Source organism: Atractosteus spatula, chromosome 8 (genome assembly GCF_055471065.1).
Source record: "Atractosteus spatula isolate fAtrSpa1 chromosome 8, fAtrSpa1.hap1, whole genome shotgun sequence".
NCBI classification, from domain to species: Eukaryota; Metazoa; Chordata; class Actinopteri; order Semionotiformes; family Lepisosteidae; genus Atractosteus; species Atractosteus spatula.
Genome location: NC_142713.1, coordinates 25,087,617 through 25,110,415, shown reverse-complemented (window position 1 = coordinate 25,110,415; position 22,799 = coordinate 25,087,617). Strand labels below are relative to the sequence as shown.

The 22,799-nt window shown below is 35.5% G+C and overlaps 1 protein-coding gene across 5 annotated transcripts in view; it reads left to right on the top strand.

Annotated features, from left to right (window-relative positions):
* The window catches only part of syt1a (synaptotagmin Ia), a 310,241-nt gene that overhangs the window by 230,002 nt on the left and 57,440 nt on the right, over positions 1 to 22,799 (top strand). For 4 of the 5 annotated variants that reach the window (XM_088922848.1, XM_088922846.1, XM_088922847.1 and 1 more), the window contains one exon: positions 1,905 to 2,096. In XM_088922848.1, the coding sequence (XP_088778974.1) occupies positions 1,931 to 2,096 (166 nt within the window). In that variant the 5' untranslated portion in view covers positions 1,905 to 1,930. Of the gene's footprint in view, positions 1 to 1,897; positions 2,097 to 22,799 lie in introns of those variants that run through there. The other variant, XM_088922845.1, reaches the window with a different exon arrangement.

Sequence of the window (22,799 nt, the reverse complement as noted above, 5' to 3'; positions counted from 1 at the left end):
CAATGCTTCTTTTAGTTTGCCACATTTAAATCCATCCTTAATAAGAGGAATGGTATATTTATAGAGAGAGAATCAACAGATATACTGTATATTTATGCATGGATGTTTTTTTTAATAAAAATTTTGGATATCCATTGTATGTTTTGGGTGTCATTTTGAAAATGTGATTATTCATGATTGTTCATGACACACTCAAGTGAATATTGCACAAGCACTAAATCACCTCATTAGTGGGAGAGTTGACTGGGCACAGTTGATGAAGTGACTTAACCTCTTGAATGTCAAGCCTTATCCAAATCCCTTGATAATTCTGATAATGCCCTCCCTGCTGGCTCATCCTGACACTTCTTTGCACATCCAAATGCTCCTTGTGTTAAAATGGCTTGTTTGTGAAATGAGAAAAATATAGTTACAGTATGCTGCCGATTCCAGACGTAAGACTAATTTAAAATTTCTGATGAGCTGGGGTGACATGTGGAATCTACAGTAACTCTACAGGTGTAGATCTACAAGTGACACCTGTGACACCTGTGGCTTTAGAAGAGGAATGGGACAGAATCCCACAAGACAGCAACCTGCATCCCAGTGCTATAGTGCTCTTAATGATGTACAGCTTGTATCATTTCCAACATTGGCCACACGCTCTAGCAGCCTGTGACTTTCACATTTGAGACCCTGTAGATCAATCTTGTTGATAACAAAATCAGCACAATGATTACCGGTGTTGGGTCAGGTCTATAAAACTTCAATGTACCTGCTACAAAAAAGTAATGTTTTTGTGAATTGTGTTGTTATTACTGTTGATTTTACATTTTCAGATATTTCAGTTTTTTTTCTGCTGAGAGCTGGAAGCACTGTCCAGATCTGACCACTACACTCAGTGACTCAGTTCACTTAAGCAGTGTGATTGTCTGAAATATCTTGAATCATTTATGTACGATTGAAAAATTTAAGATCACCCCAGTGTGTGCAGTACAGGACATGTCTTTTTGAGTACAGGGGATCCCCAGTCCTGGTAATGGAGGGAAGGTGTCTCTTTAACCTGAAGAGCTGGGAGAAGTTGTTAGATCAATCCAATTTAGACAAAAATGTTAAGGGAATTAAGCTCAGCTGGACTAAACATGTGTGGACAATGGCCCTCAAGGATTAGGTTTAAGAACCCCTAATCTAGTTATCTATTTAAGAATAAGCATGTGCAAGACTGAAATATTATCTATGGATTTCTCATGCAAGTCCTAAATTTCCTCTTACTCTCTGTTTACCCCTAATTTCTGTCTCTGAGGGAATAATAGATTAGGCAAACTTTGGGACAAAGGTGCCAAAGAAACAATCTTTAAAGTAAAAAAAATTAGGAAATGTGTAAGAGAGAGATGTAATATCTCAGGCAGATAGCAATAATTCTATAACTACAGTGCATCTTTAGTGAGCCCATTAACCCTCAGTTGCCATGGCAATGAAAACTCTGACAACCTTCATGAAAAACAACTGGAAATAACAACTTTCATTGTCTGTTGTATGCCGCCCACAGAGAGAGCTGATGAGTGTGCTCTTTCCAATAGTAAACAGATTTGGAGCTCAATAGGAAGCTGCGGTTGTTGTTCCTGCCAGCCACAGCCTATCCAAACCTAAATAAATTCCTTTTAAAACTTTGTTCTTTGTGTGTGTGTGTGTGGGGAGGAGGAGCTAGAAAAAAATAGATGTTCTCTGGGTAAGCAGGGAATGCCTTTCAAGCATTGTATGATCTAAAGGCAGAGGGTTATGGTAATGATGCAATGTTTGCTCAAGCTAAACCTGCAGGTGTTCTCACAGACACACTCACCTACCTGGGCGCATTGCTTTTCTCCTGTACGTTTCTGTTAGGCGCTGCCGAGCCCCTGACCTCTCTCCTCTCTCCTCCATGCCAGCTTCTGCCCGGCTGCCTGCCACGATCATGAGTGAAAGCCGCAGGGAAGCACTGGCAGCGCCACCCGCCACCACCGTTGCCCCGGCCTCACCTGGCAATGTCACAGAGCCGGCAAGCCCAGGAGGGGCTGGCAAAGATGATGCCTTTTCCAAGTTGAAGGACAAGTTCATGAATGAACTGAACAAAATTCCACGTGAGTACTGCAAAATAAGGCCCTTTATACAAGGTTTCCTTGCTTACTTGCTCGCTTACTTTTAAATGGCTTTAGAAAATTAGGAGTGGAAGTGAATTCTAACGGGCAAGCCTTTTCTTGCAAATATCCTGACCAAATTTCCTTTATATTGTATGTCCACATCTGCAAAGTTTACTCAATAAATTGTTAGATTTGGTTCTTTTGAAGCTGTGTGTTATATCATCTGAAGGATTAATGTGTTGTTAGAGCCTGGGTTGAGAAGAACATTCCATTTATTCATCTCTCTTTGGTAGCTTTTTGAATTGCTGCTCTGAGTGGATTTAAAGCTGTCAAATAACATTATAGATGTACAAAATAAATCCTTCAGAAAAAGTGCGGATACAGTATGTTAACCCTGTCCTGCCTAAAATCCAGTCAGGGCTGGTTTACTGTAAATGAAATGGTTATGTTCCCCCTGAAATAAATTAATGAAGCAGTTCTTCCTGCTGCTGCTACGTGGCTGCCGCACATCACCAGAGTGGGTACTTCACTTCTGTGTTGGATGAAGTGCAGAATTATTATTTTCTCCACTAAAATATTGTTTTATTTTGGTGTTGGTAATTTGACAACTACTGGATATCTTTTACTGTTTTGTCTCTTCTTCCATACTGTTCATGTTTTTTTTTTATCTAAAGAATAAGAAGAATGTTTTTTTCTTATATTTTTGTTCATTGGTTCATTCTAGACGTGTTTGCCTCTTCACTAATTCTAAATGTTTGGACAGAGCATTTCAGGTGCTTTGCATGTGTGCTGTTACAGAAATACAGTGCACTGCACTTGTCCTTGAATTCAATCCATTCAAGCTTGAAACAAAAAGGTTTTCTCTGTCACCTTTCTCTATAAAAAAATAAGTTACTTTTTAACATACAGAATGGATTCATGTTAGATTGTTGGTTAACATCCTAGATGTGACAAATATGTTTTACATTTTTTCAACGGTAGGAATTAATTAGATTCCAACAGTTGTTTGAAACATACAGAGTAAGTCTCCCAGCAGAACACAGGGACAAACATGGAATCTTAATACTGAATCCAAACAGGGGTTAAATACATATTTACACAAAGAAAAGCTTACATTTTGGCTAGTGTAGGTCATAAAATCTGTACAAAAACACTGTGATATGTTACAAGCCTTGTTGGAATCCTTTTGCAGATTTTGTTTGAGTGAACAGTAATAAACTAAATGGTCTCTTCTAATCTGGCACTTTAAATTTTCACGTAAAACTTGGAAACGTACAGTGCCCAATTATAACCAGAACATAGGCAGATTTTAATTCTTGAACACGTCTGTAAGTGATTGAAAAGTCAGAAATGTGAACACCATTTTCAATTCTAGGTGGTGGTTCAACTTAATGACAAACTACATTTTTAAGTCGTGATAAGTTATTTCAGTTATTTTTGTTCTGTTTTTGCTCTAAAAAAGCCTTTAAATTAAGTTGGTGTGTGAGGTACAGTAAGACAAAACTTTTTTTGAAAGATGTCAACAGAACTTTATTGGTTGTATCATGATTGTAGATGTTTTTGTAAAAGCATATCTGAAAGCCATTTGGTGTTTAAATCAAATTAATGTTGGGGAGCATATGGAAGCCATCATGAGCCAGTAGTCAGGGAATCATCATAGCAGTCTCCTGTGGCTGGGAGTAATTGGCCTTCATATTAAAACTGATTCTGAAATGGCTCTGTTTTAATATTCCATGCTTAATGGACTTCTGCAAAGCTACAATGAGCAACGTCTATAAACATTTAGATGCAGCTGTCAAAGGGCGTAACTATTTTGGTGATGCACATTCACAATTAATTTTGATAATGATGTTTCATTTTGTAAATTGTATGTATTTTTTTTGTTTTGTGTTCACTTGCATATGACACCTTTAATTGTCTTGATCCAGACAGATTATGGTACGAATAATGACTCACTTCTGTAATGTTTTCATTTTCCATTGATCTCTGTATTTTAGTATCATTAGGACGACAAGTAAAACTAAAAAGCAGTTAATTCCCAGCGTCTCATTTCCTTTTGTTCTATTACACCCTATTATATCTGGATTAACATTTTTCCTTTACCAAATCCATTAACCATCCCACCATCATTATAAAGGTGTTAATTGTATCAATAATAAAAACTTACTTTTACATTTGCTTTCTCTTCTACTGCGAGAATTTGCAGAACACAGAAAAATAAATACAAATGGAACAGAAGATAGAAAAAGAAAACCTAGAGAAAACTGTCAAATTAATGGAATGAATAGTTTTGAATACCAAATTCGAAACATTGTTCACTTTCTGCCATCTACAGCAAGTAAACTAGAATTTATAAGATGCTAAATCAAAATCAAATCAAAATCAACCCAATGTACTTAATTTCGAATACATAATCATAATTATAAAAAAGGGGAAGGCACATTAAGAATATCTTATTTAACTCATTTGAATTTTTTTTCTTGAATTCTGGAAAGATCGAGTTCCTGTTCTTATTTATTTTCATATTTATTTTTTTTCCAACTTTGCAAGCATTATTTGTAACAATCAAACCTGCTGCCGGCAGTGGAAATCAAGTAGCCTAATAAATGATATGGCTCAATTACTACACATCAGGAAACAAAATCATTTACAAGTATAATTCTATACTATTAGATACTAAATACCAAATTCAAGCAGCATCCAACTGTAACATGTTACCATGATCACACTATTCAGATTGTGCTATTTAAATTATATTCATTATCGTCTGCTGTGTAAGAGAAAACAGGATTTAAGTAAAGAGATTTTCTGTATCTGACTTGCAGTGGTTAGCCACAGAAGATATATACAATACATATCACTTTAGATAACCATTTAAAACAATTGTGATCTTGAAGCAATCTCAGCCCTATGATTAAGAACATGTTGGGCTGCAATATGATTATGAAAACATACTTTGCATCTTTTTTAATACCTGCACTGCTGCCAGCTTTCAGCAATAAAAAATTTGACATACTGTACATCTACAGTATATATATCCATATACTGTAAGTATCGAAAATATTTGCAATATTTAATACTTATAGTTTTTGTGAACTGGAGTATTGGAAAAGGAGGTTTACAAATAATGACTACTTAGGACCACTATGGATACTAGAGATACTATTATAGACTGTACTAAAAATAATAAATTAACATTTTATGATGTTCTGGAAAACACAAAACTAGTTATTCAAAAGTCAGTGTCTGAATATATGAATCATGTTTTTTTCTGCTGTTGCTTTGATATATTTTACAAAGAATGAATTTAGAGTATGCATGCCACTACACATCCTAAACTTACTACTTATTTTAGCTCCAAAAATCTAAACAATTTTAATCCATATATTAGATTTGCAACAAGACACAAAATAAAAGCTTTGAAAGCACAGTAGTCATATACTAGAAATGTTTTATTTTAGAGTACCTGTTGTAAATTGTATCTGATTTCACTTTCAATAGTAAAGCTACTTTTGACCTACAGTATAATGAAGTGATGATGGTCTTATGCTGTAATATCCAGTTCAGGAAATCCACATAATAGATGCTTCCACCTACAGTATTATCTCTTTTTTTCTGTAGCAGTGGTGCTGTTAGTTCAAATAAGAATGAGCCATTAATGTGAAACAGCAGGTGCAGTTACCACGACATTATTGCCTCTTAGAAGTGTGTGCACAACCAAAGAAAGTGTGAGAATACAATGTGTGATAACTCTTCCTTATGTACAGAACATACTGTAGCTACATACAGACACCTCTGCTCTGTTTCATTTAGTTTGATGGAGGTGTTGATTCTTTGATATGTACCGACACCGTCTCTGTTTAGGTGATGGTTCTTAAAAGATTTTAGAATCTTTCAGGAAATCCTCGCCCTTCCTTTTCCAATGCCACCACCTACTTAACAAACTTAAGATAACTACACAATACAGTCATAAAATCCCATTACCTGAGATGTGTGTTTCTTCTGTTTTATGGTTTCAGGACAGACCACAGTTACTGTTGTGGATCATAAATTAAATAATATTGGACACATACAGAATGGGTGGCCAATTCAAAATGAAGAGGCAGGAGTTGTGCTCCTTTAGCATTGTTTTGACTCTGGAGTCATTCAACTACAGTTTTGACCCCACCATTCTGTAGTTTAGGTGAGATTAGGCTGAGGAAGAAGATTGGATGCATTTGGTAAAAGTAACAGGCTTAGTATTCTATTTTGCTTTTTATTATTATTTTATGTAAATAGAAAGGTAGTTCTTTTTAAAAATGTATATCTGGTAGTCCATCTTTAATATAAATGTTACTATAACAGAATTTCCTGTGGGTGTTCTATCAGTTCTGCCATAATGCTCTGCCACCACAAAGTGACATATACAAATTAGATTATTAATGGATTTTTTTTTCCTGTGAAAGGAGACTAGACACTGTGGCAGATGCACTTACTAGAGTGAAAGGTAACAGCTTTTATCTATCAGTTGAATTCCCCTGTGGTGCACAATAGAGATGTTCCTGGGAGGGGAAGGGCAGATGGGCAATTAAGCCAGTCATTTCCACAGTACAGTATGGACACTCAGTGTTTTGCAATATGAACTGTGACATATGATTATGACAGGATGTTGAGAGTCACCAGGGAATTCATAGGAAACCACTGGACTTAGAAAGTGGAGTCATAGCAAAACAAGCCAATTAATGGCAACCAGGCATTGGTTAACACCAAGGCCAATGACCTTCTGGCACATGAAAATACAGACACTCCTCTGGATAATGTACTGGAAATTAAATCAAATTCAAAACAAGATGAGCTGGATGTCTTCATCCATGAAGTGTCTTCGTGGTGAAGATGAAAAAGCCATTTTATCGCATCATTATATTTTCAGTATTACTCCTATGATCTAGTTCAGTAGTCGATTCCTCACTCTAGATTTCACATTTTGCGGTACTGCTGACCGTAGGAAGCTATTCATGTAAGACTAAACATTATGTTAACACCATTATAATGTGATTATAGTACATGTAGGTCACCTAAAAGCTTCAGGGCTCTTGCTGCGCACTGGAAATGAAAACAAACATTCTGATGGTCTTTATTTTCCAAACCACTAGTGTCTACATCTACCATTTAGGGCATGCTGTCATCTGCGAACATCCTTGGCTTTAAGAGTTCGCTGACAGTTTGCTCTGAATGCCTGCACATACTGTACAGAAAGCTTTTTCAAGAAAGTAAAATATTAACTTTTCACCTGAATTTTCCAGCTTCAAAGTTTAATGTTTTTTGCCATTCGATTACGATTAACACTGTGCATGCCACATTGTTTAAACATTTTATGTTAAGTATGTTTTCTGTTTACTCATATTGGTTTACAATTCAAGTAGGACTACAGTATCTAAATCGATAATTACACACGAGATTCTTTCTTGTATTAAATTTTGCTGATCTAGTATTTTATGGTTTTTGATGGGATAAAATGAAATCCATTACAGAAGTTCTAAATAGTGAAAAATAGAAACATACAATACAATTTAGTTACAGGTCTTCGTGCAATTTGGTTACAGCGAGTTAATGCTGTCTTTAACTGTTCAAAATCCTTCCAGTCCATGCCTACTGGCACTGTGGTCTATCTTGATCTATCTCTTCCTTAAACTGCTCTGCAAAGCTCTCTCAGTGTTAACCCCATCAATAGCCAAGTGTGGTAATGGCAATTAGACATTGGATTTCTAACTGGACTGCTCAGTGGGTATCCTAATCATCTAGTCTCACCAAAATAGGCGGGGGTTAAAATCAAATATAGCACTGCCAGTCATATGCTAGGACATTTTTACAGAGTGTCAGTGCACACATGATCAAAAGATTCTAGAATGTTCTGCTACTTAGTATATCAACAGTAATTATATAAAACAACCGGTAATGAACAACTGGTAACAAATTGGGAAAAATAACACAAGAAAAGTACAATTCACACAATGAACAATTGTTTTAAAAGTTTTTTTTATTGCTTTATAAAAACAAATACAATACAGCATAGGTAGATATGTACAGCTGACCGCTGTACACCACAATGGCTGATGGGACAAGAGCTTACCATGTACTCAAGGTACAACAGCAGTATCTGCTGCAGGGTGTTGGACCCCACTAGTCATCCAGAGACTCACACACTATGCTGCCCCCAAACTACAATATATTAATTTTTGTTCTCTAAACTACAAAAAATAAAATTCCTTGTTCTTTACTGGAATTGCACTTCAATGGACACAAAGAAACTGATCTCTTTCCTCTTTGAATGCATCCTACGTCTTACAGCCTGGATTCTGCAAATTAAGTGAAGTGAAAGTGTTTTACTGGAGCCCAGTATACTGCACCTAAACTTGTATGAGTTCCTTCTTTAAACAAGACCTCAAAACAGAAAACTTGAAATTGATTAAAACTAAAATAATAAGTAAAATAATAAAATATCTGCAGTGCAAATAAACATCTGTGATTTTTGCAGATATGAGAAGAAGTCAGATTTTGTTTACCTTATCCATCTCATTTCACTGTCTGATACTCATTCTGCATGTAAATTTACACGTAGTTTGCAAAAATCATCTGAGAAATGAATATGATGAAAATAAATTAGTAAAATGCACCTGTGACCAAGGCATTTAGGTTTGAATTTGCTTTCATAGAGATTTTTCTCATTTAACCTTCTGATGGAGAAGTTTTTGTTGATCATTGTTTTAAGCTGCTTAGTTTCGTGATTCTGGAACAAGTGGCCAATAAGAGATGAGGAGTAGCATTTTGTTATATAGACTTAAGGTTTGAATGTTTTTACTTTTGTTTTACTTGTTAATCTAATGGTTTTGTGTTTTTTCACAGTCACAATTAATTTTTGCACATATCATTATGTAAGATACTGTATACAGTATCTCACTGCCTGGAACATATAGTAAAAGTATAACACGTCATATACAGTAGTAAGGCTAACAAATTGGTATTCAACTAGAAATTAAAATACATTTTCTTTTTTGTCATTTTGTCTTGAGGCCAATTTTGTTTGTCTAGTGCAAGAGAGAGTTAATATACAGTAGTTATGCAAAAACTAGTTAACAGGGAAACCAGTAAATTGTGTACATGCCGTGAGCATAAAGCCAGGAGGCTTCAGACCAGAAAGGAAGAGAAGTGGTTGACTGCAGAGTGCATCTGTGGGAAAGGGAATGCACAGTTAACAGCTGCAGTGTCCCTTGAGCTTGTCATGTCCACCTGCTTCCAGGTCTTCTGCTGGCAATGGATCTATGTCACAGGATAAAAATGGGAGAACTGACAGATCCCACCCAGGATTCTAGTCCCCCTCAGTAAAAGGAATGTAGTGATCTTAAAGAAATAAATTATTAAAGGTAACTCATATTTCAGTGTTACAGGGACTCCTGTATAGTTCTTGGCTCCCAGGTGTCTGAATGATATGTGCAAGTGTACAGGTTCCTGTCCAGAATCAGAGTGGATCCAGGTGTCATGTAGGTACTGTATGAATGACATTAGAAACGGTGAAGTGACAATTATAAAGACAGATTTAAGAATTCGGGTTGTAAATTTGAGCTGAATGTCCACAGTGCTCATCTCTAGTAGGGAATTCTACTAGTGCCACTTGGAAGCCCAGGAAAGTTAAAGGAGATGTGGAGATTTGATATACTGTATAGTTAAAAAACTGATGCAGAGAAGAGAGGTTTAGGTTTATCGGGGCATTGTGACTGAAGAACAAATGGGATCTGTACAAGGACATTGATATATTGGGGAAGTTTATGTGTTGAATGGTTGAGGAATATTTAAACTTGGGATCAGGGAGGAAAGGAGCTCACCAGTCAACTCTCTGGCATAGGCTGGAAGCAGAAGGAATAAGATGCAAGAATCTGAGGCTACTGCATCTACAGGAAGCTTTGACAAAATAGGATTACCTGAAACATGGCTAATGATGTGAACGAACATAAGGTTGTAGTGTGGCCTATGTATATAAAAAATAACCTTCAATCTAAAGATCTGAATCCAGAGAATACATGCAGTTTATGATTAATTCAGTGTTAAACTAGATTGAAATTCTTACTTAACCGTAGGTGTATTCTAGAGGACACTAAATGCCAGCAATAGTACAGTATCTTACTGTATAATGGGATCTGAATAATATGCAACAAGAAAATGTTAGTGGGCTATTTTATTCTTCCACATATAAATTGGGATTCTGTGATAGGGAATATAAAAATTAACAAGGTTGAAACAGCTTGAATGATATTTCTTAAACCGGTTTTTAAATGCTTCAAATAGGGAACATGTTCTTATTGAACTTATCTTTTCAAACAGCCAGGATATAATTAAAGCAATAGATATGAAGGATATAATGCTGTCTTTTGATATATACAGTATTTTAATCTTGGAAACCTCGGTTTGAAGGAATGAGACTGAGTTTACAAGCAGGTGAACAGATGGTTCCAGAGCCAAATAGCAGGAGGGCTGTTATGCAGAAACATAATGTTAGTTAAATAAAAAAATCAATGGAACAATTACATTCAAGTCTAAGAAAATATGACAAAGATCAGTAGCTCCCACCCTTGGTCCAGAAGACCCCCATATCTGCACATTCTCATTCTGAGTCAGCTGTTAACCATTGGTGTTAACTGATGCTTTCAATTGAACCGTTATAGACTTTCGTTTACCTATTTCTGCAATTACAGTCATATTTGGTTTAAAGAAATCTTTTATGGGCCAAATGGGCTCTTCTCGTTTGCTATTTGTTATGTTCTTATCTGTTTTTGTGAAACTACTATAATTTATGAACAATTACAGTACCAACAAAAGTATGTATGGGGGTGTCTAGCATAAGCGGTGAGAGTTCTTAGAAGATAAATTATTTTTAGAAATGATTATAATGCTGTAGAATGTACAGATGACTTTAGATACCAGAAAATATATTGTAAAAAAAAACAAATGTGATACTACAAATCATATCATCTTCTATACTGTTCCAACTGATTTGTTGTTCTGCAGAGACTTGAAACAATACACATTTATACGTAAATAATGTAAGAGCTACATTACCATGTTCTTTACTAGCATTTTAATTACACCTGTTTGTCTATTAAGTATAATTCTTGGCTACTGCAGCCATTTTAGTATTGCTGGAATGTATAATAGCTCAGGGGTTTGCCTTAAACCTCAGAATATAACCCAGGTTTGTGATTATTTTGTTTTGTGATAAAAAAAAACACCCGAATCACTTGGAAATTAAATGTGATACAATACCTAAATGGATAATTCAATTCCCATTATGTTTCCAGTTAAATGATTCAGTGGTACTTCTGAGACAGTCTGTTCAGGGAGATATATATCCTACATTTCTTATTCAGGTAATAACCTTTGTTAGTCTCACTTAGAAGCTGTTGTCTCAGAAAAAGAAAATGAGAATGACACATTGAGTTCATCTCTACACAATTAGCGTTTTAAATGCTTGTGTCCAATAACTACCTACAATGTAATTGACAATTCTATTGCTAAAGGATGTTTTCTTAGCAGATGTCTGTTACGTGAGCTTTTGAACAAATCAGCTTCCAAACTGGGCAATATGCAGCCTTTGCCAATTGTCGACATTTTTAAATTGTGATTTTTAGTCTATCTCCCACTGATAGATAACAGCAAGAACAAGATACTCACACCACATGGCAGACACTAAGGCCACCATCCTTTAATTTCTCTTTCTTTTCTTTAAAATTCTTTTTCTGCAAACATTGTAGACAACAGCATCTACAGTGAAATTGCTCTACTGAAGTAAAATAAGATAGCAAGCTCATGAAGAAAATCGTTGTGAAAGATGGCAGTCTTCAAACGGTTATTAGTTTATATTCACAGCTGAAAAGTGAGTAGGTGTCTCATTGTGTAGTCGCTATGTTGGGCTGCCATGGTTTCTATGATATTGACTACAGAATTTAATTTACACCTCACAAACTGTGAACATGGATTTCATCACCCATACTTCTCTGCAGGAACTTCATTTACAGTTTATCTTTGAGTGCAGTGGAAAGGAAAAGGAGTGAACAAAAAGAAACAGAAACACCTGCATTTATTGTAAGTGTACAAATACTGTAATGCTTAATTTCATGCAAAAAAAGCTCCCCCTAAGTTGTAAATATCTTGAGGTTGTTTGTTTCTTTGATGTTTCAGTCTAATACAGCATTAAAAGCAAATATTTCCCACTGAGTAAAACCTTTTAGTGTGATATTTTAAGTCCCATTTAAATGGATATCTGTAAAATACGTATTAAAAATGTAATACTACTGGCATTATATAAATAAATATATATATATTGTCTCTTAGTATGCAGACATGGTTGATTTAGATTCAGGGTAATATTTTTGATATCCCATTTTTATCTGTTTTCTTATAAAAATGTCAGACCTCATGATTCCTTCATCAGGTTAAACTGAATAATGTCAGAACCCCTTAGTTCTTACAGTAGATTAAACTCTTTATCAGCATGGCTCCCCTGCCTTGAATATGAACCTGACAAACCCCAGACATTTCCATTAAAAGATAGACCTTTCCTGTATGTGCTGAAAATGGCCAATCAAACACAGACGTTTCACATCCTGATAAAGCTGACGAATCAGCCCCACATGACTGCACCTGGCTGGGCATGGATGAGGCACAGAATCAGCTTGTTTGCCATGACAAATTGGGCTTTGAGATATTCAGTAGAGAATGCACACATCTAAATCACAGGGTACATGGGAGAGATGGTGATGCATGCCTCCATGCTGTAAGAGTCACACAAGCAATGTGTGGATCCCCTTTGACTGACAGCATAAAGTTAATATCTTTCATGGCATTTGAGCAATGCTGTATGTTATCTTTCATCCCTTATGCAGTTCTTCCCTGTTGAAGTATTTTCATTATTCAAATTCTTATCTTTTATGTATGTAATGTGTTTGAGTAATGTACTGTATATTTGTTTTGTTTGTTTTTAACTCAACCTATCATACCATGTTGCAGGTCCATGTTAAGTTAAAAAAACTTAAAATAATTTGTTAAGGGACTGATAAAGGGTGCATTAAGGGTGCTATAGTACAAATAAAATTGAATTGCAAATGAAAAAAAAATTGCAATTATCAAAAATGTCAAAACTCAGTTGAATACATTAAAGGTCGGGTGAATGCTAGAAAAAGTTTAAATATGGAGAACTAAGAGACATCAGCAAAGAAGTGAGCATTGGTTCTGCTCTGTCTTGCTTTTTCAATAGGCGTGTTGCAGGGTACTGTAGGTCTTTCAGAACAGCATCCTGTGACAGCGCAAGCCAGACGTGAAGCTGAGCACTCTGCAGATGTCTCTCATTAGCAATGCACTTGATTGCAGCACTCTTAACAAACGAATTACATTCTTCAACTCTGCAGGCTAGAACAGAAGATTTTGCAGAAGCTACAACACTGGATAAAAAAGATGTTAAAACTAACATATACGATGTAAGTAATGGTTGTGGAAAATTATCCATTTGGTAGCCTCTTTAACCTTTAAACCCCATTTCCGAGAAACCATTTTAGCTTTTACTCATTTATTTACTAGCAATTTATTTCTGATTTCTAATCAAGTCAAACCATCTGTAAAATACAGCAAAAGTGTGATGAGCAGAACTACTTTTCATTTTGCTATGATCAAGCTCATTTGTAATTGGATATAAGTGTAATAAAATGATTTTTCAATTTTTCAAATGACTTAAGGCAACAATAGAGTACACTCACTTACCTAGTGAAATAGTCAGTTTGTTAGCCTACACTTTGTTAAAAGAAATACTGTACAAGGATGTACAGTAGATATGAGCTCCATTTTTAGAAAGGGAAAGCAATTTTACTATACTGTGTCTTAAGTATTTTTTACACTTAAGTTTATGCACAGCCTTGACATTTGTGATTCTAAAATCTTGAAATCTCATAATTAGGTTTGGGCACAAGACTTAACTTCTTTGTTTTACAACTGGCAAACTACCTATCCTGCATTTTCTGGAGATCCTTCCAAGTAATATGCAGAGTATCATTAGGAAGAATTCAAAATATACTGTACCACAGTTACTTTGGAGAACAAGGTTTGAACTAAAATTACTGCTTATTTTCCTTAGCTATGTTTTCAACTCTCAGAATATTACAGTCACATTACCCTCCCACTCCACTACAATTTCAGTGTGTCACCCATGTATATATGCTAATCCAAATGAAAAGCAAGGCATTGTTTATCCACTATGATCGACCTTGCCAAATCTCCCACTGCTTTAAGATAAAGCTGTCTGACAGCCTTCCCTGCTCACTTAACTGAAAAATTCTCATAACTTTGTTAATACCTGCCACAACAATCCCAATAGATCATTCTTCTTCCTTTGTCCCGTGACAATCACTACCATCTTGGCTTTATTGATTGTTTCTTTCAGCAGAGGGAATGCTCTTCTTTGACATTGGCTCACTCTTATTTTAATTTCTTCAGGATTTAAAGTAATCATTTTGGATTCCCTCTTCTCTGTGACTGAAATACAATTTATATCCACCTCATTTTAATGGAGTGAGGTTACTGATAGGATTCCACTTTCAATTCTGCTCAGAGGTATGGACGGATAGAAGCCATGAATTTGCAGACTGATTCCCTTTCATTTCTTTACCTAAAGCCTGTTACATTTTTCCCCAGATAAATGGCTAAACCTGTTGCCTTGTGTTACAAAAGAAATTGAAAACAATTTAAAATTTACAAGAATCTTGTGGGAATGATATCATTAAAACTAAAGGATCGCCTATGTTTTTTTCAACGGGAATGCCCAGTTTATCTTTGTTTCTGTGCTAGCAACAGTATTTCAGTGGCAAAATACAGACTTTGAAATAAAGGTCTTCATAGGTTATTTAGAAGACTAAGAATCATCTTTAAAGTATTAAGTTAGCTAGGTTTTGAAGCCTGCAAATTTGTTGGTAAACACCATGTAGGCATAACAGTGATGTTCGCAATTAAAAGTTAAGTTTAATGTATAATATATTATACTCTTTCTTATACTGCTCTGTAGTAAAACTTTGAGAATTGGCAAACGAGCTTACAAATGTGATGCATATAATTCTCAACAATAAAAGTGTACCTTTAAGAGTAAATGACAGTACTTGAAATTTTAGTTCTTTTTCCCTGATTGTTCATGGTGTGGGTGTAATAAGGGTGTACAAAGCTCTGCCTACAAAAATCCCACAAAGCGAAAAAGAACTTGAGCTAAGGATCAGAAAGTTATTTGACACTATCTTGACTTTTTCCTACAGAAGATAGGGTTTATTGATTTTGTCAGCAGCCGATAGTTTTTTTTCCTGCTCTATACTCTTAAGAAAAGACTACATAAGTGTGCAGAGAAAAGTTGAGAGTCTGATGAATGGGTATCCTTTCTTCTTGACAGTTTTCCTTACGGCAATGATCACAAAAAATGAACTTCTCATAATAACATCAGGATGCCCTGGATTGAAATTGTGAGAACCCTTCAGCCTCCATCTCCCTGCATTTTGCACACACATGCAAAAAGGAAAACACAGTAGTTATTCTGTACATCACAAATCAGTATTATTCCAAGGTATAATATGTGTTGATCATAAATTAATTTGCACAAAACTGGCCTTAATGCTGTTATTATGCATGACATGTTACTGGGCACAATTTGGGATTCTCCATTTGTCCTGCAAGGATAGACAATGGACTTTTAACTTGTGTGTTAATATGCAAAAACAAAAAAGAATATTGTTATTTTTGCATTTGCATCTAAGGTAATAGTGATAAGAAATCATTCTTGATGGTTTGTTGAATTGTCAATGAACCTGGTAGCACCAAATCCATTACAGGGGTAGAAAAGCAATATAGTAATAATATTAGTTTAACTTCACATTCTTCTATGCTAATTTACTTGAAATAATGTGGAAGGCATGAAATACTGTATCTGAAATCTGGTGCTAAATTATGTAAGGGCCTGCAGAATTAAATACCTAAAATACATGAGTTTGTGACAGAATGCAGTTGGGGTCTTATCTGTTTCTCTGCATAATCATTTAAAATGAGTGCTTGCCAGATTAGATTTTTTTTAATATACTAACAGCACGAGTATGCATTCATTTCAGGATTTACAGAGTAGAGAGCTTTAAAGAAACCTAACACTCATACCTTCATATAAGTATTATTATGAAAAATCTTTTTTTTCTATCAAGTGCACTGGCATCTCATTGAAAACATGCGACATCAGAAATCCATTTTCTTGATTAACATTTGTAACTAACAGGGTTGATCAATAGGGTGTCTACTGTGAAAGTCCCAGGCTACTGGGAAGCTGGGAAGCAATATAAGCTATACTGTACTTTCTATGACATGCTTTTCACCAGGTTGTAGAAGCTGTCTTCTGGTATTCTGTCCCATCTGGTCTGTCCTAGATGCCACAAGTCATCTCAGCTCATCCCGTGAATGTTAAATGCGTCTTAAGTCTGGCAGGAAAGGCATCAGCAGCATAATTATCACATTCTCATCTCCCAAGACATCATTGTGACACTAGCAGGATGAGGGAATGCAGTACACTACACTGCCAAATGTCAGGGTGTCAGGATAAGTGGGGCCATCAGTTGGGGAGTGAATGGACAATCTGGCCCATCTACACTAACTTATTTGGTAACTTTTTAAGAATTTTAAATATCTGCCAGTTTTCTAGGTACAAGAAATGAAACAAACCTGAAATCAAGAATAGCAGCAGATGTAAACATGTCAATAACAACAGAATGTTTGCTAAATAGGACATTGCTGTCATGCTTCCCATACATATTACATAGTTGTATGATCTTCTACTCATATTGTACACATGTTGTATTCTTACATTAATGATAAAACAACTCGAGTCAAAACAGCATTTATGTGCACATCAGTATTTTTCCTCCATAGATTTACAGTATATAGGTGTTTATCTCCTATGGCACTGATGGATCTGGAAATCCATCACAATTCATGTAGTGATTCCTATTAGCCTTGGCTCTGAGGTCTGCATGCCATTTCTTCACATCGTGGTGATTTTCCTGAAGTGTGTTGCAGGGTTCACTGAGCTCATACTCTCTGCATTCTCTGGCCTTTGACTCAAATGTCTCTTGCTCCCCCTGTGCCTTCCTGCTTCTTTCTAATTTCACCGATTCCTCTTGTTCTCCAAGACTCATGGCTTCCCAGATTGTGGCCTGTCATTGATGGATTTGTCAACGGCTTCCTGCAAGTTAGAAATTTCCGTCTCTTAATAGTTCAGATAGCAATCAACAGTGCATTGGCTTACTCCAACCTTCAACATACTGATGACAAATAAGCATTGTTGTCTTGATAAGTTGGGCATATTGGTTCCTTTCTGTGTTTTTCTTTCCTGATTTTTCACTAGGCCTGACATTCATCAGGTTAATTCACCTTATCATCTGAGCCAGAGGAACTCTCTCACTAGATAGGTGATTTGGTGTTTATATAACAAAGTCACAAAAATGTATGACATTAGTCATGAATGAATAAATTAATAAAAATAATTCCAGAAACATTTATGGAATTTCCAAAATCTATATGCTTCATATAACTATATTTACTGTAAATATATACCTTGGCTTTAAAATATATGTCAAGGTGAGTAGTTGTATACAAACATTGACCTAATACAGAACAGTGCAAATGATATGGCACTATCAAATGTTTAATCTGTACATTTCTATAATTTAAAATATTTAAATTTATATTTTTATATATTGAATTATTTTTTTCGTGACTGTGCATGGTTTCATGAACTTTTATGCATATAGAAAAAAACTTCAATTTTGTGTGTTTTCAGGTTTTAGTTTTACACTTTGAAATTGGATTATGATTTTCTGCAGTAGGAATATCAAGTAGCAATGTTCCTCATGTTTCTGAAGAATGCTGTTTAAATAGTTTACAGAGAAAGTGCTTCATGATATTTCTTTCTTTACCCTTAAAAGAAACATAAATTCCCAGTTGCTAAGAGGTAGTCAATTTTTTGTGAGCGTAGTCATAATTAACCTTCTGAATAGCAGGTCTGCTGTTGTCTCCTGTGATCATTATTTCCACTACATTTGGCTGTATGAGGCTAAGTGATCCCACTCTGGTACTTTTAGCCATTCTCTGATGCACTTCACCAACATCAAAACAGCTTTGTAATTTGTGTTTTGTTTCAAGGGGAGCTTTTTACCTCCTTTGTTTTGAAAGCACAATGTCTTACTGTTGGCAAGCAGCTTTTAAAACCTTTTCAGACGCTAAAATTAAATGAATTTCTGTTTGCCAATACCTGACCTCACACAGTGTAATAAATGTACTGTAGTCGTTTTTTAAACAGTCTGTGTGACAGGTATCTCCTAAAAGTGCCAAAGCTCTGTAAATCTAAAGGAAAGCCATTAATATTCACTAATGTACAGTACGTGCAACCCTTTTCATATGAAAAGTTTCAAAGCAGAGTAGGCCTGTCTACCTTATTTGTTTGTTAGTAGCTGATTGATCTGAAGATTTCACCCAGCTATTTATTGAAAGAACACATTGGTTTAGACAACATACTATAGCAAAAAAGCGTGATCCCCACAAACAAAAACCTTTTGTGCAAAAAAGATTTCCCGCTGTTCTTATTGTTCAATTTGCTTTCATATAATTTTCTGTTGTTCATGTTTCACTATTGATTTTGAAGGAGTCCATTGGTTTGACTTTGTCATATCTTTGAGGATTATGAATACTTGAATCAGGTTCCCTAGTAGTTCAATCCTTTGCAGCTTCTACAGTGCTTTTTATCCCACTTTTTTGTTATTATCTTCTAACTTTGCTATCTTTTTAGCTATACCAGATGCTAGACAATTGATATAAAGTAGGAACTGTAGTGATCCTAATACAGGTCCCTGTGGTATGCCAGGAATTTAATCATCCCAGTTTGAACATTTATTCCATGTATTTAGTCTCTGTTTTCTATGCGTTGACCTGCTCTCAATTCAAATACAGTACATGCTTTTCCTTCTGCCTACTGCCTGCAGTTTGAAAATTAAGCTTTTTTGAGGAACTTTATCAAATGTCATGGTCCTCACAACTCTGTTTTCTGTCTCACACAGAATGATCTTCTTTCTTTACACATAAGTTCCTAATTTTGATTGTATACGTTTGAATTATAATTAAAATCAGACTTTGGTCTATAACATCTTCCAAACACTATGCATTTTAAATGATTTTTTATCACTTGTGTTTTACAGAGATTCTGAAATCCTTGGTTCATCTAAGTTAGGGTTCTTTGCATTAACACTCTTTATGATGTGTTGTGGTGCACCTCACTCTTCAATCTCTCCTGCTTCTCCAGAACACTGTCTATTCACTAATGCTGTATTCTCATTATCACTCTCCATTAGATATGTTTCTGTAATACCAATTGCCAATTGACAATCATTATTGTCTGCCAACGAAGATGTTTTATCTTGTTTATTTTCTCTAGTAGTCCTAGCATTTAGGTATAAGCACATAATAAACCAGTATTTTAATGTTTTATTTTTCTCTTGTATTTTGATTCTATAGCAGATGTACTGTATCTGTCTTTTAAATTCTTGCTTAGGTGCTTTTGAATTTCTCTGTGATTTCATTGTGTACCATGTCTTTAGAAAATATTATCCAAAGACATAATTTTTTACTTTGCGGTTGTTGTACTTCCTTAACATACAGTACTATACTGTATGTGTTTATGATGCAGACAATATATATATAAGACAATATATAAAAAAACCTTTTGATTTTAGTTGCTATAGTAAAATGTCCTCAAAGGAAGAACACTTTCTACATCATATTTATTCTGTTTAGGTGTTTAGATTGTCATAGAACTTTAAACTAAGAAGCAGAATGAGCCACATTTAATAATAAATGTCACAGTTGCTGCTTAAAGGGTTGTTAGGTAGTATATAGATACCCTGCCGCATCAGAATTGTGTGTGGGATTCTCATTAGCTTTATCTGCTATCAATTGTTTGCTCATTGTGCAGTTAAAAAAACGTTTTTTAGCCTTTTCCACAGTCTGAAAACAAAGATATAGAGTATGCACACTGAGCTTAATTCTACGGTATTTGTCTGCCAGTTTGAGTGAGTGTTTTCCATTGCTGTCCAATCATAAGTTAGTAAGGTAGGCTTCATCCCTGATTCATTTATACAGTACCTCTGCCTTAGTATTCTGCAGCTTTGTTTCAGGTCCAGTTTAAACCACTGAAGAGCAGCCGTCTTCACGGTCCTTTGTTTCTTTTATGATTTTATGTAAAATGCCATTCAAAAGAAATTCTGAGTGCCTGCTTATTTCCCATCTCTTCTGAGACAGTGTCATTCTCATTTCCCACAAAGCACTTGATGCTTCAGCTAAAAGGGATGTCTGGTGTTAGTGGGTTTGGAGATAGTGACTGACAGGTGTGCTCGCAGGCACACACAGCACAGACTTCTTTCTCATTGTCAAGGGTCTCTCTTACAATCTGAAACTGCATTAGATTCAAAATTATGTGCTTCCAGGTGGCTTTCATCTAAGGTACGTTACACTCATATATACTGTACTTGTACCATTGCTGGATCGGTCAAGTCTATTAGTCAGCAGTGACTGGGATCTTCTGAGTGGTTCTGCACAATTGACTGAGCACTGCTAGAGTTCGGTGGGCTTAAAAGAGCTAGACCATCCATAGCTGACTGCACCACTGCCCCTTTGACATGGTGGGGGCTTATAAACTAGAAGTGTTATCAATGAACTTCACTTTTGGTACAACGATTAGATCAAAAGTATCATAGATAAATGCATTCAAAATTTTTGGACACTTTTATGGAGTACAGGGGTACTAATCACCTGCCAAACATACCTTTGTTGACCCTATCAAAAACTCTAAGTTCTTTTTTTTTTCAATGAAGGAAAGCAGAAGATATAAAGGGTGTATGATTCAAATGGGTAGATGGCACTATCATTCCATTCCTGCTACTATAATAGGTGCTGCTGATAGAAAAGAAAATGTTTTGTACTTGGCAGAAAATTGAAAAATCTTTATTGGAATTCATTGCTTAAACTGGTGACATTGGTTGGTTTTTGTCAAATCCATTGAAGGAGTTCATTTAGTTGTTAAACTGTTCTTAACGTCCTGCTTTTAAAAAAATCGTTATTTTTTAAAGCGTGTGCAGTCGTTAAATCTGCTTCCATTGATTAAACTATCTTCAGTGAGCTGTGCTGGATTTTCCCCTTCAACATTTTTGCTCTCTTTGCCCTAGAAAGTAGCTACTATTCCTGTACAGTTCAACAATAATTACACAAGGACTGAAAAAGGACACTTCTACCTTTTTCGTTTTTAGGGCTTAGCCAGCTGTCTGATTGAGTCACATCCTTTGGATGAGAAAACAAAAATGCCTCAAAATATAGGATGTTTACAGGCTGATGAATAAAATCATTTCATCATAAATTAATGTATAAAAAAATAAATATTCTAGGCATTCTGCTTACTTATCTCCTACTGAATTTTAATGTATGTTTTAATTCATTAAAAACAATCTGTGCCCTCCCTTCTTTTCCTTGTCCTTATTGTCCTTATCTCCTGAGGTACAGTAAGTCATCAGTAACCTAGATCTCTGGCTATGTTCAGAAACTGGAGTATTTCTTTTCCTGTGCTGAGCTCACTGGAGGAGGACCATATTGTGACAACAAGTGGAGCAGTTCAAAAATATAATCAAACATTTTTCTAGTCAACTGCTAGAGCAATTTATTTGTGTGAAATATATCTCACAGCTTCTGTGTTTAGAACCAGCCTTTTTTATTCTATAATGAACTTGTCTGCAAACTTTCTCAAATCCAATGCACCCCAGAGAAATACCTATAACAGATATAAGTATGGAAGTAGTGTGATACATTTTTTTTAATTGCATGTGTATAGAAAACACTGCGAAATAAAGTTTTTGTCCCATCAAATTACTGTATTCCCCATGGAATAGTGAAGTTAGATCCACCAGTGTCCACCTGAGGATGCATTATTCTGTATTCTGAATCAGAATAAAGAATGTACAGTATGAAGCCATGAAGGAAACAAATGTTGTTCACATTGATGCAGAATAATCTGCATGGAACATTCCCATGGCCCCATGTGTATATCAACCAAATTTTATCACTAAATATTTTTTTTTTCATTTTACAATTACTTGAACAGGCCAGCTAACATTCTAAGCACCCTGTTGATTTGTGATTACTTATTACCTTTTATTGTTCCACATGGTAAATTTGCTTTTCAGGTACTGTATGTACTGTAACACCATACACAAAATATTTAACACAACATGAACCCATTAACAAATAAGAGACTTGCATGTATGATGAGAAAGAAAAAATAAAGTAAAATGTGCAATCCATTTTCCAAATTAAGCAGATTAATAGTTCTATGGTATCTGAATCTAGGTAGTCTATATTGAAGCCCAGATGGAAGGAGTTCAAATACACAGCACAAGGGGTGGTCATGACAGTCGATGATTTTACTGGCCTTCCACACTATTTGTTTGACATAGATGTCTGACAGCTGTAGCTGTCATCCACCAATAATTTTGCTGGCTACTTTCACTATCCTGCTGAGTCTGTTTTGATTGAGTGAGTTAAGGTTACCAAACCAGGCTGCCTGTTTGGACA